At 44.1% G+C, this 20,235-nt stretch overlaps 1 protein-coding gene across 3 annotated transcripts in view; it reads right to left on the bottom strand.

Moving 5' to 3' along the window:
• GALNT17 (polypeptide N-acetylgalactosaminyltransferase 17) overlaps nucleotides 1-20,235 on the bottom strand; it is a 361,915-nt gene that overhangs the window by 272,030 nt on the left and 69,650 nt on the right. For all 3 annotated transcript variants that reach the window (XM_033921217.1, XM_033921216.1, XM_033921218.1), the window contains one exon: nucleotides 1,709-1,892. In XM_033921217.1, the coding sequence (XP_033777108.1) occupies nucleotides 1,709-1,892 (184 nt within the window). The remainder of the gene's footprint in view (nucleotides 1-1,708; nucleotides 1,893-20,235) is intronic.

The following is a 20,235-nucleotide window of genomic DNA, read 5'->3' as shown; positions in this document are numbered from 1 at the left end:
AAGCCAAGTAAGTTGCAATATACAATCCTCCCTCCTTCCCTTCCTGTAAGTTTGCCGCCGCCGCTGCTGTCCTTGCCCAGAACCCACACTCGAAAAACAGCCGATCACCCACTGCGCATGGGAGCACCGCCCCTACCGGCTCCTCCAGGCCGATGACGCACACAGGCCTAAGTAGGCCAGCCAAAGCAAAGGATCCGACGCTGCAAAAATGGCCAATCCCAAAAGTAGCCCTGCATGCCGATCCACCTCCGATAGCCCCGATCACCTCCCATGGCACCCGATGTACAAAATCGGCCCCGGAGGGAATAGAGAGCTGCTGAGGCTGAACAGGTTGAATGAGGCAAGAAGGAGTGTGCCTATACCTTTAATAAAGGGGAAGGGAATGCTGCTGCACAGGAAGTGGGGTGGGAGTAGGTAAATGTTGCTTCACAAGGAAGTGGAGTTGGAGGACATGATGCTGCTGCACAGGGAGGAGGGGGGGAGAAGACAAAGGGGGCCAGGGAGCAAACGTGCTTTGCTTTGGGGGGAGGGGTGTGCTGGGGGGCCAAGGAGTAATCTTGCATTGCTTTGGGGAGGATAAAGAAGGAGGCCATAGAGAAAGACAAAGAAAGGCAGGCAGGCAAGGGGCCACAGAGAGATAGAAAGACAGCGGACAGGGAGAGAGACAGAAAGAAAGAAAGACAGACAAACAGGGGGCCAGAGGGAGAGAGACAGACAGAAAGAAAGACAGATAGTGGGAGATAGAAAGAAAGAAAGAGAAAGGGGCAGAGAGAAGCACAGACAGAAAGAAAGACAGATATACATATATTCTAGCACCCATTAATGTAACAGACTTAAACACTAGTAACATAATATAACAAAATATATAGTATAAATGAAGAATAAAGTTACCAAATGTCACCATCAATATTTATTCCCCTCCCTCCAACCCCCCGCCCCCCATGGATGTGTAAAGGTGAATGAACAAAAGGAAAGATAAGATAAATATACATTATTATAATTTTACAAATTTAGTCAATGGGCTCCAAACTTTATTAAATACACCACTAAATCCCCAACATTCAATTGATAACGAGCAACTGGAAGAACCATGACAGAATAAGTTATACTTTTTGGTGGGTGAACGTGTGCACCACTTACAGATATGAAAGAATTAATGCAGAGTGTAGGGGATTTCGTGGTGTATTTAACCACACCTACTTTCTGAGAGGCATCTTGGACTAAGCACTTGCCTGAAAGCGATAGGCGCCTACTGAATTAGGCACCAACCATCCAATTAATTTTAATTTAACCCAATTATGAGATGCTAATTGCTTGTTATGGGCGTCTCTTAAAATAATTAAGTTAGGCATCCCGATCAGCTAGATCCGCTGATCTAGGCACCTAACTTTAGGCATCATTTATAGAATCGGGACCTAAACGTAGCACTTTGTTCCCAAATTCCACATTAAGGGGCTGGTTCTATAAATGGTACCTAAATCGGCCGCCCCCCCCCTCCCCAAAAAAAAAAAATGGCACTGGCTGCCTGTCAATCATGCTTAAGCGCCATTTACAGAATTGTGGCTATGTAAAAACTGAGGTGCCTGTAATGTAGGCAAGGGTTTTAAAGGCCTACATTTCAGGCACCTAAGGTTTTGGAGAATAGTGCTTAGCGTATGCATATGGCAATGATACTGTCATCTGTTGAGCATCTGTAGAATATACTTACTTGGTTGGGCGATAATCTGGAATGGAGCGATCAAGTGAAATCTTTTCACTAAGGAAGGAATTGTAGCCATATTTCTCATGAGGTCCTTTAGCTTTTTTTGCTTCTTCAGGGGAAAGGGAAGCAGGAAGACCACCTTTACCACGACCTCCATAGCCTTCAATGAGCCCAAGGGACTTTGACAAACCTATAAGTGAAAAGAAATGCTACATATGAAACAGGTACTGTGTAACACTTTTTTGGTTGAGGGGGGAGGCAAATCAAAACAACCTGTACATCAGTAATGTAGCTGGGACTCAGTGGGCCATGGATTGGAGGACCAAGATCACCCCCTGCACTCCCTCCCCAAGTCCGGCACCTCCTCTCCCCCTCTTCGCTCAGCTGCTTACCCACCCACCGGGTCCTACAAATGCTAAAGTAGCAGAAACAGCAATGAAGGCTACCTCTCTGGCCAGCAGGGCCTTTTCTCTGCCATGTCTCGCCCACAGGAAGTTGCATCAGATTGTCAGGACATAGCAGAGGAAAAGTCCTGCCAGCCAGAGAGGCAGCCTTCACCACTCTCTCTGCCACTATATCATTTGGAGGATCTGGGGGTGGGGGGGGGGGGGGGAGATGCCAGATCTGAGAACGCAGAAGATATGGTTCAGCTCCAGGCGGTCCCTACCATTGGGTGGCCCTGGGCATTTTGCTGGGCTCACTTACTGGTAGCTATGGTCCTGCTCTACACCTGATCTCTGTCCCTTAGTTGCCTAAGGGCAGATGCTGATCAGACCATGCCCCTGGTAACCAGTTCCATCCCATTGCTTACGTAAGAAATGAGCTACTGGGCTTGATGGACCTTTGGTCTGACCCAGTAAGGCTATACTTATATTCTTATGCTGAAGCTTGATCCACCAGAGGTTTGGAGATGATTCTACAGCTGTTTCTGCCTAACTTATGATGCCATTTACTGAATCTAAGTCATATGTGTAAAAGTGGGTCCCACCCAGACTCCACTTATGTGAAGGGGTATGGGATTTGATATACCACTTTTCTGTGGTTTACAATCAAAACAGTTTACATATTATATACAGTTATTTTTTTTCCCGGGGCAACGGATGCTTAAGTGGCTTTCTCAGAGTCCCAAAGAACTACGGTGGGAATTGAACCCAGTTCCCAGAATCGTGATTAGGCACACTTTTGGCATTTATATGGATATGTGCACATATTTGCACATAGAGGTCCAGATTCAGTCAATGGCATTCCAATTTGGGCACTGTGCTATTCTATAAAGAGTGCTCTGAGTTAACTGCTCTTTATAGAAGGGCATTTAGGGAGAAATTCCATAAGACGAATCTAAATTTAGACAACTAACTTAATTAAGAACATAAGAATAGCCTTACTGGGTCAGACCAATGGTCCATCAAGCCCAGTAGGCCGTTCTTATGGTGACCAAACCAGGTCACTAGTACATGGCCAAAACCCGAAGAGCAGCAACATTCCATCCTACCGATCCAGGGCAAGCAGTGGTTTCCCCTATGTCTGTCTCTTTTTTTTTTTTTTTAATCTTTATTGATTTTTCCATTACTAACAAAAAGTGCAGAAAAACACAACAAAAAAAGGGAATCCAAAAAAGATCTGCAGAAAAAATCAGCCAGGAGCAACCAAAACAAAACTGCAGACTGTGTACAAGATGCAGGCAAATTTTAATATGACAAGAACACAATATATAAAACCCTTTTACCAATAAAGGGACCCGACACGGTCCGTGTTTCGGACAAACCTTCGTCAGGGGTCCATGGTAAAATAGGGGGGCTAAAAAATGCCACAAAAAAATGAAGAATCTCAACGGGATGCCTGTGTGTATCAAGTAAAGCTTTACTGCTGTTGGCTTTTTTTGCGAACTTGATACACACAGGCATCCCGTTGAGATTCTTCATTTTTTTGTGGCATTTTTTAGCCCCCCTATTTTACCATGGACCCCTGACGAAGGTTTGTCCGAAACACGGACCGTGTCGGGTCCCTTTATTGGTAAAAGGGTTTTATATATTGACCCCACCATCACCAAACTAATGATCAACACAACAGACATCAAAGTGTTTTGAAGAGAAATCAAAACATTTCTATTCAAAAAACACGTCCTTACCAACTAATATCATCCCCTTTCGCACAAGCTCTCCCTCTATTGAAAAACACATTAGTCATCTCCTAGAACCTGTCCTTCCAAACATATTCTGACTCCTATATAAGCATTTACCTCACTATCCAACAAACTTCTTACGTCATTATTAGGTAACTTCTAGTCTGTAACCCGTATATACTGATATTCTCTACTGTATCCTGTTATCACTTGATTCTCTGCTATGTAATTCTTACAATTGAATCCTCTACCACACCATGTAAAGTACATGAATCACTGTTATGTAATTTCTCTAGATAATCGTTGTTACGCAATTCTCTCGGTAATGTCCAGATCTCTTATAATTTGTAATCCGCCTAGAACCGCAAGGCACAGGCGGAATAGAAATCACTAATGTAATGTAATGTAATGTTCTTGTCATATTAAAATTTGCCTGAATCTTGTACACAGTCTGCAGTTTTGTTTTGGTTGCTCCTAACAAAAAGTGCAACACAATATTCATATCAGTACAGTAACAAATAAGCACTTAAAATTCAATTAGTAGCAAAGCAACAATATAATCCCTCCCCCCACCCCACAATTAAATCAAGGAATCACAGAAAAGATATATCCCTCCCCTCCCCCAGATGTGTCTGAATTATACCAACACAGAAGGATAAAAGAACTATAACAATTGTACAAAAGATGTCAATAGACCCCCCAAACTAAGTTAAATGTCTCAATAACAGACTTTAATAAGCTCATAATTGAAAAAATAAAATTTAATTGGGAGATAGGCACAATTCTACAAAAGAAAGAGGTTCTATCGCATGCTTCCTAGCCCAAAGTAGGAATTTTTTAGGGGTGGAGAAAGACAGGTGCAAATTACAGAATCTGGCCCTTACAGCCTATTCATGCTCTCAAATTTTGGCTGCTGATATTTATGCCAGCTGAAACCCAGATGTAAATGCCGGAGCCCAACTTTTGGCATTTGAACGTGGGAATGGCAGTATTCTATAATGCATCGTGCAAATTTAGGGAATTCCCCTACCACACCCCTCCTTTTGAGTTGCGCACTAGGGGATATAGGTACACAGGGTCACAGAACTGCACGCAGGAAGCTGCGCATGCAAAATCTAATTATATACCTATTAACTGCAATAATTGTTCATATCAATTTATTGCTAGTTGCTGGCCTGTTAACTAATTAATTTGCACGCACGTCTTCAATCCGTGTGCAAATCTCAGCCCCCATATTTGGGAACCATATATAGAATCTGAGGAAAATGCCATCATTCTAATCATTTACATATATATTCTTACATCATCCCTGTGGTGTGGCAAGGAGAGTCAAGGGCTGGTAATGGTAAAGAAAGGATACCGATAAAAGCACCAAGGGCAGGTATAGAGAGACATATAGTATAGGTATAAGCTCCAAGGGCAGGTATAGAGAGACATACAGTAAGTGATTAGAAGTAATGAGGTACTGCAGACGGAAAGCATTTGCAACTGTGTCTCTGCAAGATTTTTATTTTATTTAAGTATTTATATACCGTTTATTACCTAAGCGGTTTACATTCAGGTAGTTAAGCATTTTTCCCTATCTATCCCAGTGGGCTCAAATTCTATCTAATGTACCTGGGGCAATGGGGGATTTAGTGACTTGCCCAGGGTCACAAGGAGCAGTGTTGGTTTGAACCCACAACCTCAGAGTGCTAATGCTGTAGCTCTAATGACTGTGCCACACACACTCCCATCATAACTCTGTATTTTTCTACTCGTCTTTCACAAGCAACTTTCTAACCACACACACTATAGGTCACAGTTGAGAAGCGGCATGCAGCAGGCCTATAGAGACTAGCAAGTTGGAGGCTTTTATCTGATGGCATAGTCTTCACCCCTAGAAAATATATTAGCAGCCATATGCATTTTCAGGGTCGACTTCTTTATTTTCACAAACCTCGGATGGTCAGTTTTGCTTTCTTTAATAAATGTCTCGCTCAATGTCTAATCTTCAGGCTAACCTTTGGCTTCACTGTTTGTGAGACAGTGAAGATTAATTCACTTATATGTAATGTAATGTAATTTATTTCTTATATACCGCTACATCCGTTAGGTTCTAAGCGGTTTACAGAAAATATACATTAAGATTAGAAATAAGAAAGGTACTTGAAAAATTCCCTTACTGTCCCGAAGGCTCACAATCTAACTAAAGTACCTGGAGGGTAATAGAGAAGTGAAAAGTAGAGTTAGAGGAAAAATAAAAATAAAATAAACATTTTAACAAGACAGCATTGATCTAAATACATATACCCTGAAAAGAACACCCACAATATAAACCGATTGTTTCTGGAATGCTGTGCTATGCATATCTAATCTAATCTAATCCTTAGGTTTGTATACCGCATCATCTCCACGTTCGTAGAGCTCGACGCGGTTTACAGTAGGAGAAATAGGAAGGAACTACAACAGAGGGTTAGAGGTAGAAGTGTGAAGAAAATTTAGAGGACTTGGGATGCCAAGATATAAGAGTTTCCTTGATTCCTAAGTTGGAGGGAGACTTACATTTTTTGAGAAAAGCCAGGTTTTCAGATGTTTGCGGAAAACTTGGAGGGAGCTCAAGTTCCGAAGAGGGGATATCTCTTTTTCTTCCCAAATAGGATCCTGAATCAACACCCAGTAAAGAACTAGATCTTTATTAAAAATTTCTATCCCACTTATATTAACCACAGTCTGTTCAAAGTGGTTTACAGCATCTAAAACAAAGCCATACACCAGGGGTGTCCAACCTGTGGCCCAAGGGCCGCATGCGGCCCCGTGAAGTATTTTGTGCGGCCCCGGTCGAGGGCGATGCAGTGTTTTCCGGGTGTTTACTGTCTTGCCGGCTCCCTCCTCTGTCTTGCTGCAGCATTTGCGCAGCCCCAGAAAAAAAATTTTTGCGCGGCCCAGGGACGCCAAAAGGTTGGGCATCCCTGCCATACACAAACATTCATCACAAATCCACACATTAAAGAGCAATAACTATAAACCTTAACCATCCCATTTTTCGCACAGTGAGATGATCAATGATCTCAGTAAAAACATTCCTTAAAAAGCAGGGCCTCCAACTTCCTTTTAAACTGACATACTGAAGATCATGCTGAAGACAGAGGCACTTCAAAATCGCATGTCAAAAATGAAACATATTTATTATTAAACTCCCATTTTTCACATGTAGAAGTTACCCTACCACGTGCTCTACAAGCCACTAGCATTTCGTTGGAATCGCCATTAATTTGCCCAACAGTTTCTGTGTTCCACTGGCGTCACGAGCATTTTCAGACCTTGAGAACCAGTTCAAGGACTTGAGATTGGTATAAGCAAGCGTATCTTCAGTAAGACTTAACTGTGCAGCATGAAAAGCCCTAGAGAGGTATACACAGTTGAAAATGTAATTATCACATGCAAGTGCAAAGCTGTTCACAGATGTAAAAACAGCAGCAAAGGAGGCAAATTCAGTCTTGCCGAGCTGTTGTTTCTGGGTTTGGGGGAGAGAGGAAGGACTAAGCAAATAACTTCTAGTTAAAACAGCGTGTGTGTGTGAGATAGCATTCTGAGCAATGTACCGTGTTAAGCTGTAGCAGGAAAAATCCTTTTGCATAGAATTCCCATTGCCATTTCTATCACCTGCTTTGTTTCTACAAATGAAAACTGCTTTGCGTTTCTAATCACCGTAAAACTAGGGAAATGCTTTTAACAAGCTTCCTTGATAGCAATGAAAAGCTGCAGGGGCTATAAGAGAGGAGTTTTCTTCTGAAGGAATATTTGTTTCACGGATATTCGCCAGGAAGTGATGACAGTTTGGAAGATAAATCACTCTACAGCAGTGTATCTCAAAGCCTTCCGGTCATACCTTTAAAGCTAATTAAAGCAGCCTCCAGAGGATCGCCGGTAGGTAAAATGATTTTAATTTCAATATAGTGAATGAAATGTGTCAGTTTTGAGAATTTATATCTGCTGTGTATATTGTGTGTATATGAAAAATGAACTGGAAAAAATTGCATTACAATTAGTAAAGGGGGCGGATCTTGGGCAGAGCTTGGGTGGGCCTAGGGAGGTCTGTGGTTGGGGTACTCAGTTGATAGACTTAGGGGGTTCTTAGCTTAAAGTAGATGAGAAGCACTGCTGTAGGCAATCAGCTGGCGCCAGTGCCTCTCCTCTCCTGCCCTCTTCCCTGCTGGCACCCCCTACTGGCGTCTCAGGGCCCATCTGGAGGGCCTCTGCACATGCGCAGTCATCAATGTGATGATGTATGATGTCATTTTGGCGACGTCCGTGCACTTCTGGGTGCCTCAAGCCTTGGCCACTGCCTTTAGTGCGCCCCGGCTCAAGAAAGTTTGAGAGACACTGCTCTACAGCATTAGAAAATTCATCTTATGAAAGTTCTATGCAGTAGGAACAAAATGGTAGGGTTCAGTGCAAAACCGAGAAATTGTGGGAAGCAGATGAACCCCCCCCCAAAAAAAAAAAAAACCAAACAAACATAAATCGTGAATCACTGAAGTGTAAACACCTGATGGCTGACCACTCAGCAGCACAAATGAAATTTGCTATCCATGCCCATTAAAAACACTTATTCCCTAGACCAGCTCGTAGCGTTTCTCAGTATTTGTCATGGATACCAAAATACTTGTTCGCCTTTCAAAGTGAGTAATTACAAGTAGTGACATTGCTACTAGGAGATAATAAATATTCAGCAATGTAAAGCCACAATACGTGCAAAAATTAGTTTAATTTATGATTAATTACTTTAATTTACGATCCTCCCACCTCCTAAAGGAATTAAGTCCAACCATCCCGTTGTTTGCAGGATATCTACCCACCACACCCACTACCCCTTTCAAATCTAAAATGTTTCTAATTACCCAACATAATAATATAATAATAATAATAATAATTTTATTCTTATATACCGCCATACCCGGTGAGTTCTAGGCGGTTTACATCAATTAAAGTAGTATCTGCGTTGACATGCAGATTTACAACAATTTATCAGGTATAAACAATTTATCAGATATAAACAAGTGTTAACAGAGATTTACAACAGTTTATCAGATATAGACAATTTATCAGATATAAATAGTTTATCAGATATAAACAAGTGTTAACCAAACTTGACAGAGGATGACGGGCGGTGGGAAGATAGGGAAGAGAGAAGCTATTAAGGGGGAGGAGAAGAGCGGGGGGGGGAGGGCATGGGGGCGAGTAGTAATGTAAGCGGAGGGGGGGTTCGTTAGGGGTCTTGTTTGCCGAATAGGTAGGTTTTGAGTGATTTTCTGAAGCCGAGGTAAGTGGGGGCCTCGAGTATCATTTGTGCAAGCCATGGGTTGAGCTTAGCTGCTTGGCAGGCGAAGGTTTTGTATCGCCTCAAGTTCCCGACAATTCTTATATAACTCCTATGTAATTCCTATGACAATTCTTATGTAAAGTTACAATTCTTGTAACTCCTGATAAATCTTATGTAATCCGCCTTGAACCGCAAGGTATTGGCGGAATAGAAATCACTAATGTAATGTAATCTATTGTAAAGTCTGGTCAGTACCATCCTCATGTTCCACGGTAGTGGAGTTCCCACCGATGCCCACCTGAGCCCATCTTACACCGAACCACTATATATGGGACATACAATGTACAGGTCTGTCCAATACTGGCCTTAGTTCTTTAATTTATACAAGTTTCAAGTTTAATAAAAGTTTAGTTAAAACGCATTATCATATGTTCAATGCGATGTACAAAATTTAAAATAGGGAATGACAAGCATACTCCCTCTTCTAGTAAACTGCACTAACAGTTTGTAGCGCAGAGAGCTATGCTGAATGGCCCGCGTTGCCCTGACACTCAAAGGAACTCTATGAGCGTCGGCAGCAGCGCAGACCATTCGGCGCGGCTCGCCACGCTAAAAACTGCTAGCGCAATTTTGTAGAAGAGTGGGGATAGTATTTGGGGGAAAAGATACTGAAACACAGACTAGTACACAATGACAGGAGCAAAAGGAAAGAAGGAAGAACTACAATGCATAAGAAAAGGAGAACATATGAGGGAATAACAGTCGGTTGAAACACTTCTAATTTGGTGAGCTTGTAGCTTTTACCGTTCAAATGCATCTTTAAAAAGAAAGCATTTAAGATTACCTTTAAATCTATCTAGATTGGTTTCTTCTCTCCGTGAAAAAGAATGTCCCAACATTACTTCTAAATCTTCCTCTCTGCAACCTCGAATTTTACCATTTTCCTTTCACTGGAAAAGAGTTGGTTCTATAACCACTAGGCTAATCCTCCACTCCCTATGGGGAGAATTCTATAATATAACGCCTAAATGAAGGTCCAAGAAAGAAGTGCACTGAGCGCCAATCATCTAATGATGTTAAGGTGTGCCTAACACATCATGGAATAATAGCACAAGGCTGCTTTGGTTTGCCAACACTTAGGTGCGACAGCTTATGCCAGGTCAATGGCAGGCGCACAGTGGTGTGCCTCAAGGTTCTGTTCTTGGGCCTGTTCTTTTTAACATTTTTATAAGCGATATTGCTGAAGGGTTGTCAGGTATGATTTGCCTCTTTGCGGATGATACCAAAATCTGCAATAGAGTAGACACCCTGGATGTTGTGAATGACACGAAGAAAGACCTAGAGAAGCTTGAAGAACGGTCAGAAATTTGGCAGTTAAAATGTAATGGTAAGAAATGCAAGTCCATGCATTTGGGCTGCAAAAACCCGAAGGGAAGGTATAGTTTAGGGGGCGAAGAACTTATGTGCACGACAGAAGAGCGAGACATAACATAACATCGTGCTTCAATGCGATTTACAAAAGATTATATAAAAAATAACAAAAGAAACACAATCGAACTAATGAGCCAGATATTTTGAAAAAAGATAAGTTTTCAGCTGAGTTCTAAAATGTTTATAAGAATAAGCTGTAAGCAACAGTGTTCGAAATTCTTTATCGTATGAAGCTGCCTGAAATACTAATGTATGATCAAGAAATTTCTCGCTTTTACAACCCTGAACAGATGGAAAAATGAACAGGGCATGTGATCTTCTACTATACTTATAAGATGCCATAGAAAATCTATCAGCCGTATAAAATGGGTGTGATTGTATGTGATGATCATAAGGTGGCCAAACGGGTCGAAAAGGTGATGGCGAAAGCTAGAAGGATGCTAGGGTGAATGGAAAGAAGTACACTTCAACCCTCCATATTTGTGGTTTCAGCAATAGCGGTTTCGATCATTCACGGTTTTTCGCTTGCTGGCTCCTCTCCCCAAATTACATCAGAGAAATCGCCGATTCCTACCGTTTACAGATAAAATCGCTGATTCCCAGCACTGCACAGAGAAATTGCCGATTCCCAGCATGCACAGAGAAAAACGCCGATTCCCAGCACTGCACAGAGAAATCGCTGATTCCCAGCACTTTCTTCACCGTCTCCCACCATGGCTACAAAGCGCAAGACTTCAGTGCTCCCAAGAGGAAAAAAGTGCTCCCAAGAAGAAAAAAAAGTGAAAACCTTAAAAGGAAAAAGGAGGTATCGATGCCCCTAGATAAGATTCTCGTGAGAGCTCATTTAGAATATTGTATACAATTCTGGAGACCACACCTTCAAAAAGATATAAAAAGGATGGAGTCGGTTCAAAGGAAGGCTACTAAAATGGTTCGTGGTCTTCATCATAAGGGTATGGGGACAGACTTAAAGATCTCAATATGTATACTTTGAAGGAAAAGCAGGAAAGGGGAGATATGATAGAGGCATTTAAATACCTACGTGGCGTAAATGCACATGAGTCGAGTCTGTTAAGCTCTGGAATGAGAGGGCCTAGGATGAAGTTAAGAGGTGATAGGCTCAGGAGTAATCTAAGGAAACACTTTTTTACAGACAAGGTGGTAAATATGTGGAACAGTCTCCCGGAAGAGTTGGTGGAGACAGACACTGTGTCTGAATTCAAGAAAGAGTGGGATAGGCTCATGGGATCTCTTAGAGAGAGGAAGAGGTAATGGTTTCTGTGGATGGGCAGACTGGATGGGTCATTTCGCCTTTATCTGCCATCATGTTACTATGTTTCTATACTGGAAGGAAAAGACCTGCTCTCAATTCTGGGAACTATCTTAAACCTGCGGGCTTTCAAAGTTTGCACTTCTTGATTAATATTGGTTAGACACACCAGGAATCTCTAGAGATTTAATAAATAGCTGGGGATGGCTATCAGTTCATGGGAACTTGTTGGCAGAAAGTCAAAAGTTCACCAGGCATAAAGCACCCAAGAGTGCATACAAGGTTACCCATAAACACCATTTAAAGCCATCCACTAGCTTAAAAAAACAATTAATGTGTTAATAATTCTAATAAATATAAATTCAAATGTGCAAAGATTGAAAATAATAATAATAAATTGCCCAAAGTGTCAGGTGCAAAGTCGCATCGTTCCTGAATTTCAAAAAGCACACTAAGTGCAAAATCACTAATTGATGAGCCTCGAGAAAGCAAGAAATAATAATAATAATAATAATAATAACTTTATTCTTATATACCGCCAACAATCTTGCGACTTCTAGGCGGTTTACAATGAAGAGAAACTGTGCAGACATCGAATTACAGAGTGTAGCAGTGAAAATCACATTGTCCAATAAATTTAAACTGCCATCTGCAAGGACTTATCTCAGAAGCCACCAACATCCATCTAGTAGAGGGTCTGTTGTCCGGGAGTGCCAACTGATCACCCTTCAGAGCCCCGTTTCATTTCCTTCTTCAGGGCAAACTCAGGGACATCTCTCAATGAAAACTAAATCAAGCACTGTTCCTCTCCAGTGCGGCTATGTTTCTATAACCATAAAGTTCTATGACATCACAATGCAGGTGTTAAGAGCTTTAGCCAATAGGGAGAGGAGGAGATAATGGATGCTATGGATGGGCCATTTGGCCTTTATCTGCCATTATGTTCCTATGTTTCTAGTTTCATGGCTCCAAACTCTCTGAATCTGAAAATGACCGTGTAGTGTACCAAGAGCTCTGTCAGTAGACCAGACTTTTTTGTGGGAAGCAAAAGTGGAAAGCAAGCATCAGGGCCTAGGTGCACTGGAGAGAAACATGCTGAGAGAAATTTATATTTTAATAGCCAAAGTTTGAGAAAGTTATTTCACAAAAGGCAAGCACTTAGGACCATATTCCATAGTGTTAAGGGGCAAAAGGTACCCTATCATCACCTAACATAAATGGTAAAACCATTAAAAAAGGATTAAAAAGCGATTATGAAAAAAATGTAGACGTCACCCAACCTCTGCCCCACACCCTGCCCCCATAATTATAGTACTAATTGTAATGCCATTTCTTCCATTCAATTTTCATATACTAGAAAAGTAGTAACATGGATGAAAGATCATAAAATGAAGCTGAACCCAGACAAAACAAAATTCATCCTCCTCGAAAATAACAAAATCCCATCCATAACCAATATAGAAATTAACTCAATCAATTACCCCATTCAACCCACCCTAAACTACTAGGAATGCACCATGCAACCACAAATCAATAAAACAATGCAGAAATCATTCGCAGTTATGAGAAACTTAAGACAAGTTAGAAAATTCTTCGATAGAACACAATTCCGGCTCTTAGTACAATCCTAGTCCTAGGTCTCTTAGACTACTGCAATATTCTCTACCTCCCCTGCCCAGAAACAATGATAAAACAACTACAAACAATCCAAAACACAGCACTGAGACTTATATATTCATTGAGGAAACACAACCACATCAGAGGCATACCTCGACTCACACTGGCTTCCAATTCCGGCAAGAATACTATTCAAATTCTACTGTCTACTATTTAAAACCATAAATGGCGACAGCCCAACTACTATGAACAAGCGCCTTATCCAAACCACATCAACTAGAAACAGGAAAACCCACACTCCATTCACGCACCCTCCAATCAAAGAAGTCAAACGGAAAAAAAACTATGACGGCCTCCTAGCCACACGAGCAGCAAAACTTGACAACCAAATCTCCAGTCTACTACTTATGACTCCAGACTACAAAACATTCAGAAAAGAAGTAAAGATGCTACTTTTCAAGAAATTCCTGCAAACAACTTAATACCACTAGCTCCTTCCCACTTCCCAATACCCTCCCAATTCCCCAAAGCAACCACATCTACTCTTTATCTCCTCTAGAAATTACCAGATATCTTCTTCTTGTAATATGTTTTTTGTAATTCTTTTGCAATCCACCTTGAACCGCAAGGCAATGGTGGAATAGAAATCTCTAATGTAATGTAATATACATGCAATATAATCTTATTTTTGTTATATTATAAAAAATTTTATTACTTTTCCAGATGCAAAATACAAAAAGGAATGACAACAAGAACCAGCAATAAAACAGGCAATATAAAGCCATCCGCGTTGATTCTTCACAAACGATTTAAAGATATGAACACAAATCAATAAACAAATCCTCCCCCCCCCCCACTCAAGAGATCCAGTGTCAAGAATTCAAAAGAGCACTATGGGCTTTAAGAACTTGATTCACTAACCTGCCCGATCATGACCGATCCGTGGCAGGCCAAACAATTCATGACGGGACAATATTCAAATGGGGGCGATCGGAGGAACGCACCCCCACTGACCGCACAGATCACTACCGAAAGATCCCGACGCCTGCGCAGACCATCTTCATTGCCTGTAGATGGCCTGCACATGCGTTTTTGTCTGTGCTATTTTAGTTTTTTACTTTATTTTTACTCGCGAGCCCGTGGTTTTAACCCTTGGGTTTAAAGCTGGTTAAAACCACGGGCTCACGCAGGGAGGCAGAGCAGGAGAGTCTGGGCTGAGCAGGGCGGCAAAAAGTTAGGAGATTCGGGGCTGAGAGCAGGGTTTTTGCGCAAGCGGCTGGTCCTCAGCAGTCGCTTGTTTTTGATTCGGCCAGCCCAGTCGGCGTGCCTGAATTTTGTTAGTGAATCGCGTCCTTCCTACTTTGCATGGCGTTTCCCCTCATTTGCATGCACAGATCAGAATCTGAACGGCACAGAGGTTAGTGAATCGGGTCAGAGGAAAATCAGGTTGCAAACCAATCGGTTTGCTTAGTGAATCTACATAAGAACATAAGCAGTGCCTCTGCTGGGTCAGACCAGAGGTCCATCATGCCCAGCAGTCCGCTCACGCGGTGGCCCATCAGGTCCAGGACCTGTATAGTAATCCTCTTATCTATACCCTTCTATCCCCTTTTCCTTCAGGAAATTATCTAATCCCTTCTTGAACCCCAAAACCGTACTCTGTCCTATCACACCCTCTGGAAGCGCATTCCAGGTATCCACCACCCTTTGGATGAAGAAGAATTTCTTAGCATTGGTTCTGACTCTGTCCCCTCTTAATTTTTCCGAATGCCCTCTCGTTCTTGTAGTTTTCGAACGTTTGAAAAATCTGTCCCTCTCCACTTTCTCTATGCCCTTCATGATCTTGTAAGTCTCTATCATGTCCCCTCTAAGTCTCCACTTCTCCAGGGAAAAGAGCCCCAGTTTCTCTAATCTTTCTCTCTCTCTCTCTCTCTCTCTATTTCTGTCTGTCTGTCTCTCTGTCTCCTTTTCTCTCTCTCTTTCTGTCCCTCTCCACTTTCTCTATGCCCTTCATGATCTTGTAAGTCTCTATCATGTCCCCTCTAAGTCTCTGCTTTTCCAGGGAAAAGAGCCCCAGTTTCTCTAATCTTTCAGCATATGACAGGTTTTCCATACCTTTTATCAATCGTGTCACTCTTTTCTGGACCCTCTCAAATATCGCCATATCCTTCTTAAGGTACGGCGACCAATATTGGACGCAGTTCTCCAGATGCGGGTGCACCATCGCCCAATGCAACGGCAGGATTACTTCTTTTGTTCTGGTTCTAATACCTTTTTTGATAATACCTAGCATTCTATTTGCCTTTTTAGAGGCCGCTGCGCACTGTGCCAACGGCTTCATTGTCTTGTCCACTATTACCCCCAAGTCCTTTTCTAGGGTACTTTCACCCATTACCAGCCCTCCCATTGTATAGCTGTGCTTCGGGTTTCTGTTTCCTACATGCAAGACTTTACATTTCTCTACATTAAACTTCATCTGCCATCTCGTCGCCCACTCTCCTAGTTTGTTCAGGTCACTTTGTAAATCTTCATAGTCCTCTTTAGTCCTAACTCCACTAAATAGTTTAGTGTCGTCTGCGAATTTTATTACTGCGTCCCTGTATCTACCGTATTTTCACGCAAATAACGCGCACCCGTATAAAACGCGCACACGGGTATAGCGCGCAGAAATCACGATGATATGTACAAAAACTTTGGTATACCGCGCTCACGGGTATACCGCGCATGCTGCCCGACGCTCCTTTCGCCCGCCCTGACTTTCCGTGCGCTGTCCCGACTCTCCGTTCACCCCCCCTGACTTCCGTGCACTGTCCCCCCTTGAAGGTCTGTCCCCATCCTGAAAGCCTGATGCCCCCCCCCCCGACGTCCGATACATCCCTCCCCCCCGAAGGACCGCCGACTCCCCAACAATATCGGGCCAGGAGGGAGCCCAAATCCTCCTGGCCACGGCGACCCCCTAACCCCACCCCGCACTACATTACGGGCAGGAGGGATCCCAGGCCCTCCTGCCCTCGACGCAAACCCCCCTCCCCCCAACGACCGCCCCCCCCCAAGAACCTCCGACCGCCCCCCAGCCGACCCGCGACCCCCACGACCCCCCCACCCCCCTTCCCCGTACCTTTGGTAGTTGGGCCAGAAGGGAGCCCAAACCCTCCTGGCCACGGCGATCCCCTAACCCCACCCCGCACTACATTACGGGCAGGAGGGATCCCAGGCCCTCCTGCCCTCGACGCAAACCCCCCTCCCCCCCAACGACCGCCCCCCCAAGAACCTCCGACCGCCCCCCCAGCCGACCCGCGACCCCCCTGGCGACCCCCACGACCCCCCCACCCCCCTTCCCCGTACCTTTGGTAGTTGGCCGGACAGACGGGAGCCAAACCCGCCTGTCCGGCAGGCAGCCAACGAAGGAATGAGACCGGATTGGCCCATCCATCCTAAAGCTCCGCCTACTGGTGGGGCCTAAGGCGCGTGGGCCAATCAGAATAGGCCCTGGAGCCTTAGGTCCCACCTGGGGGCGCGGCCTGAGGCACATGGTCGGGTTGGGCCCATGTGCCTCAGGCCGCGCCCCCAGGTGGGACCTAAGGCTCCAGGGCCTATTCTGATTGGCCCACGCGCCTTAGGCCCCACCAGTAGGCGGAGCTTTAGGATGGATGGGCCAATCCGGTCTCATTCCTTCGTTGGCTGCCTGCCGGACAGGCGGGTTTGGCTCCCGTCTGTCCGGCCAACTACCAAAGGTACGGGGAAGGGGGGTGGGGGGGTCGTGGGGGTCACCAGGGGGATCGCGGGTCGGCTGGGGGGCGGTCGGAGGTTCTTGGGGGGGGGCGGTCGTTGGGGGGGAGGGGGGTTTGCGTCGAGGGCAGGAGGGCCTGGGATCCCTCCTGCCCGTAATGTAGTGCGGGGTGGGGTTAGGGGGTCGCCGTGGCCAGGAGGGTTTGGGCTCCCTTCTGGCCCGATATTGTCGGGAAGTCGGCGGTCCTTCGGGGTGGGGGTGCGAGTGGTCCTGCCGGGGGGGGGGGATGTATCGGACGTCGGGGAGTCGGCCGGGCAAGAGGGCTTGGGCTCCCTCTTGCTCCGATCGTGGATGCGGGTGCGGGTGGGAGCGCGTGCGAGCGGTCGTTCGGGGTGGGGGTGAGGGTGCGAGCGGTCTGGCCAGGAGGGTTTGGGCTCCCTTCTGGCCCGATATTGTCGGGAAGTCGGCGGTCCTTCGGGGTGGGGGTGCGAGTGGTCCTGCCGGGGGGGGGGATGTATCGGACGTCGGGGAGTCGGCCGGGCAAGAGGGCTTGGGCTCCCTCTTGCTCCGATCGTGGATGCGGGTGCGGGTGGGAGCGCGTGCGAGCGGTCGTTCGGGGTGGGGGTGCGAGCGGTCCTGCTGGGGGGGTGAATCGGGCGTCGGGCGGGGTGGGAACTATGTTTTAAAACTTTTGTATACCGCGCTCACGCATATAACGCGCGAGGGGTATGCGCGGTAGGTAAAAACGCGTATAACGCGCGCGTTATATGCGTGAAAATACGGTAGATCATTTATAAATACATTGAACAGCAGCGGTCCGAGTACCGACCCCTGCGGAACACCACTTATGACCCTCCTCCGCTCAGAATAGTGGCCCTTCACTCCTACCCATTGCTTCCTACCCGCCAACCAATGGTTCTTCAGTTTCCGTAGTAAGCGTTCAAGGGGTACCTTGTCAAAGGCTTTTTTGGAAATCTAAGTATATGATGTCTATGGGGTCCCCTTTGTCCATCCGTTTGTTAATTCCTTCGAAGTGCAATAAGTTCGTTAGGCCAATCTTCCCTTACAGAAGCCATGTTGGCTTGTTTTCATCAGTTTATTCCTTTCTACATGCTCATCAATGCTGTCTTTTAGCAGCGCTTCCGCCATCTTCCCCGGAATCAAAGTCAAACTTACAGGTCTGTAGTTCCCCGGGTCACCTCTCGATCCTTTTTTAAAGATGGGCGTAACATTTGCTATCTTCCAATCCTCCTATATGACAACCCATCCCAAACAGGTGACTACATTTCTTTATTAATGTAATCTTATTAACAATATATAATAACCACAAAATTAAATTACACAAAGCATGCTTAAACATCTGCATTCCTTAATGCCATGGTCTGAAAGGAGATTTTCCTCTCTTTCTCTCTTAAAGCAATTATTACAACAAGGCTAATCAACCTCATTCTACCTCTATTTAAAATGTAATAAAAATCAAACACCCAGATCGTCACATAAAAAAGCCTCTCCTTTCTCAGCCCCCAATGACTGCTACTTTAATAGAAATTCCATCTACTAATTTAACATTTAATTCAGCTATACCATTCCATATCTAATTAACTCAAAAAGTTACACATGGCACATGAAAAATGAAAATTGTCAAGCTACTAAAATATTTCTTTTACTACTGATAATGGGCTATAAACAACATTTGGGACAGCACCCCATGTTCTACAACCCCTTCCCTAATGCTTTTCTCTACAGCCCCCTCCCTGATTCTCTCCTCTACAGCCCCCCTCCCCAATGTTCTCCAGCCCATTCCCCGTTGCTCTCCCAAGAAGCCATAGTGAAACACTGCACTGTGCAAAATATAAAGATAGCAGAAATAAATTTCAAAAACTGACATATTACAATCATTACACTATAAGTTAACAAATACAAATAAAACAAAATTTGGGTAGTACAATACCATTTTATTGAACAAAATACATTTTCAATTAGCTTTTAGAAGCTAAAACTTCTTTCCATAGGTCAGGACACTATATAGCAGTTATGGTACCCTGTTCTGACACGAGAAAGGAGTGTCTTCAAACATTACAAATGTATTAAAATTAGTCCAATAAAAAGTTATCATCTTATTTCCATTTTCATTATTTATTAATATTTATTAACACAGTTACCACATTATTTTATCCTAAACTAAAAATAAAATTCATGTTTTCTACCTTTATGGTCTGGTCATTTATTTTTTTTCTAAATATGATGGTCCCAGTTTCTGGTTTCTGCTCTCCTTGCTTTCCTCTTAACTTTCTTGCCAAGATTTCCTGTCAATTTGTCATTTTTCTCTTCTTTCTTCAATTTATTTTTCAGCCTCTCTCCAGATTTAATTCTTTCCTATAATAGTCTACAGCAGGGCTGCCCAAATGGTCGATCGTGATCGATCAGTAGATCGCAAAGGCAACGCGAGTCGATCGTATTGCTTTTGCAATCTTTTTCTTCCTGCCTCCCCGAGCCAGGCCAGGCACGTACAAGCGCCAGACCCACAAGACTTCACCTCCGATGTCAATTCTGACGTCAGAGAGGAAATTCTGGGCCAGCCAATCGCTGCTTGGCTGGCCTGGAACTTCCTCTCTGATGTTAGAATTGATGTCGGAGGTGAAGGCTTGTGGGCCCGGCGCTTGTACGTGCCAAGCCTGGCTCGGGGAAGCAGGGAGAAATAGGCGTGATGGCTTGGGGGGGGGGGGCAGGGAGGGAGAGAAATAAAGAGGGGGACAGGAGGAGAGAGAAAGAAAGACAGGCAGGCAGGGGGAGAGAGAAAGAAAGAAAGGCAGAAAGAAAGTATTGGATTTACAGAAGAAGGAAGTGCAACCAGAGACGCATGAAATCGCCAGACAAAAAAGTAGGAAAAATGATTTTATTTTCAATTTAGTGATCAAAATGTGTCTGTTTTGAGAATTTATATCTGTTGTCTATATTTTGCACTATGGCCCCCTTTTACTAAACTGTGATAGTGGTTTTTAGCGCAGGGAGCCAGCCTATGAGCATCGGGAGCTGCTAGGGGCATTCAGCGCAGCTC

The sequence above is a fragment of the Geotrypetes seraphini genome, chromosome 15 (assembly GCF_902459505.1).
Source record: "Geotrypetes seraphini chromosome 15, aGeoSer1.1, whole genome shotgun sequence".
Lineage (NCBI taxonomy): Eukaryota > Metazoa > Chordata > Amphibia > Gymnophiona > Dermophiidae > Geotrypetes > Geotrypetes seraphini.
The sequence above is the reverse complement of the archived record's forward strand: the minus strand, read 5'-3'. Positions and strand labels throughout refer to the sequence as shown.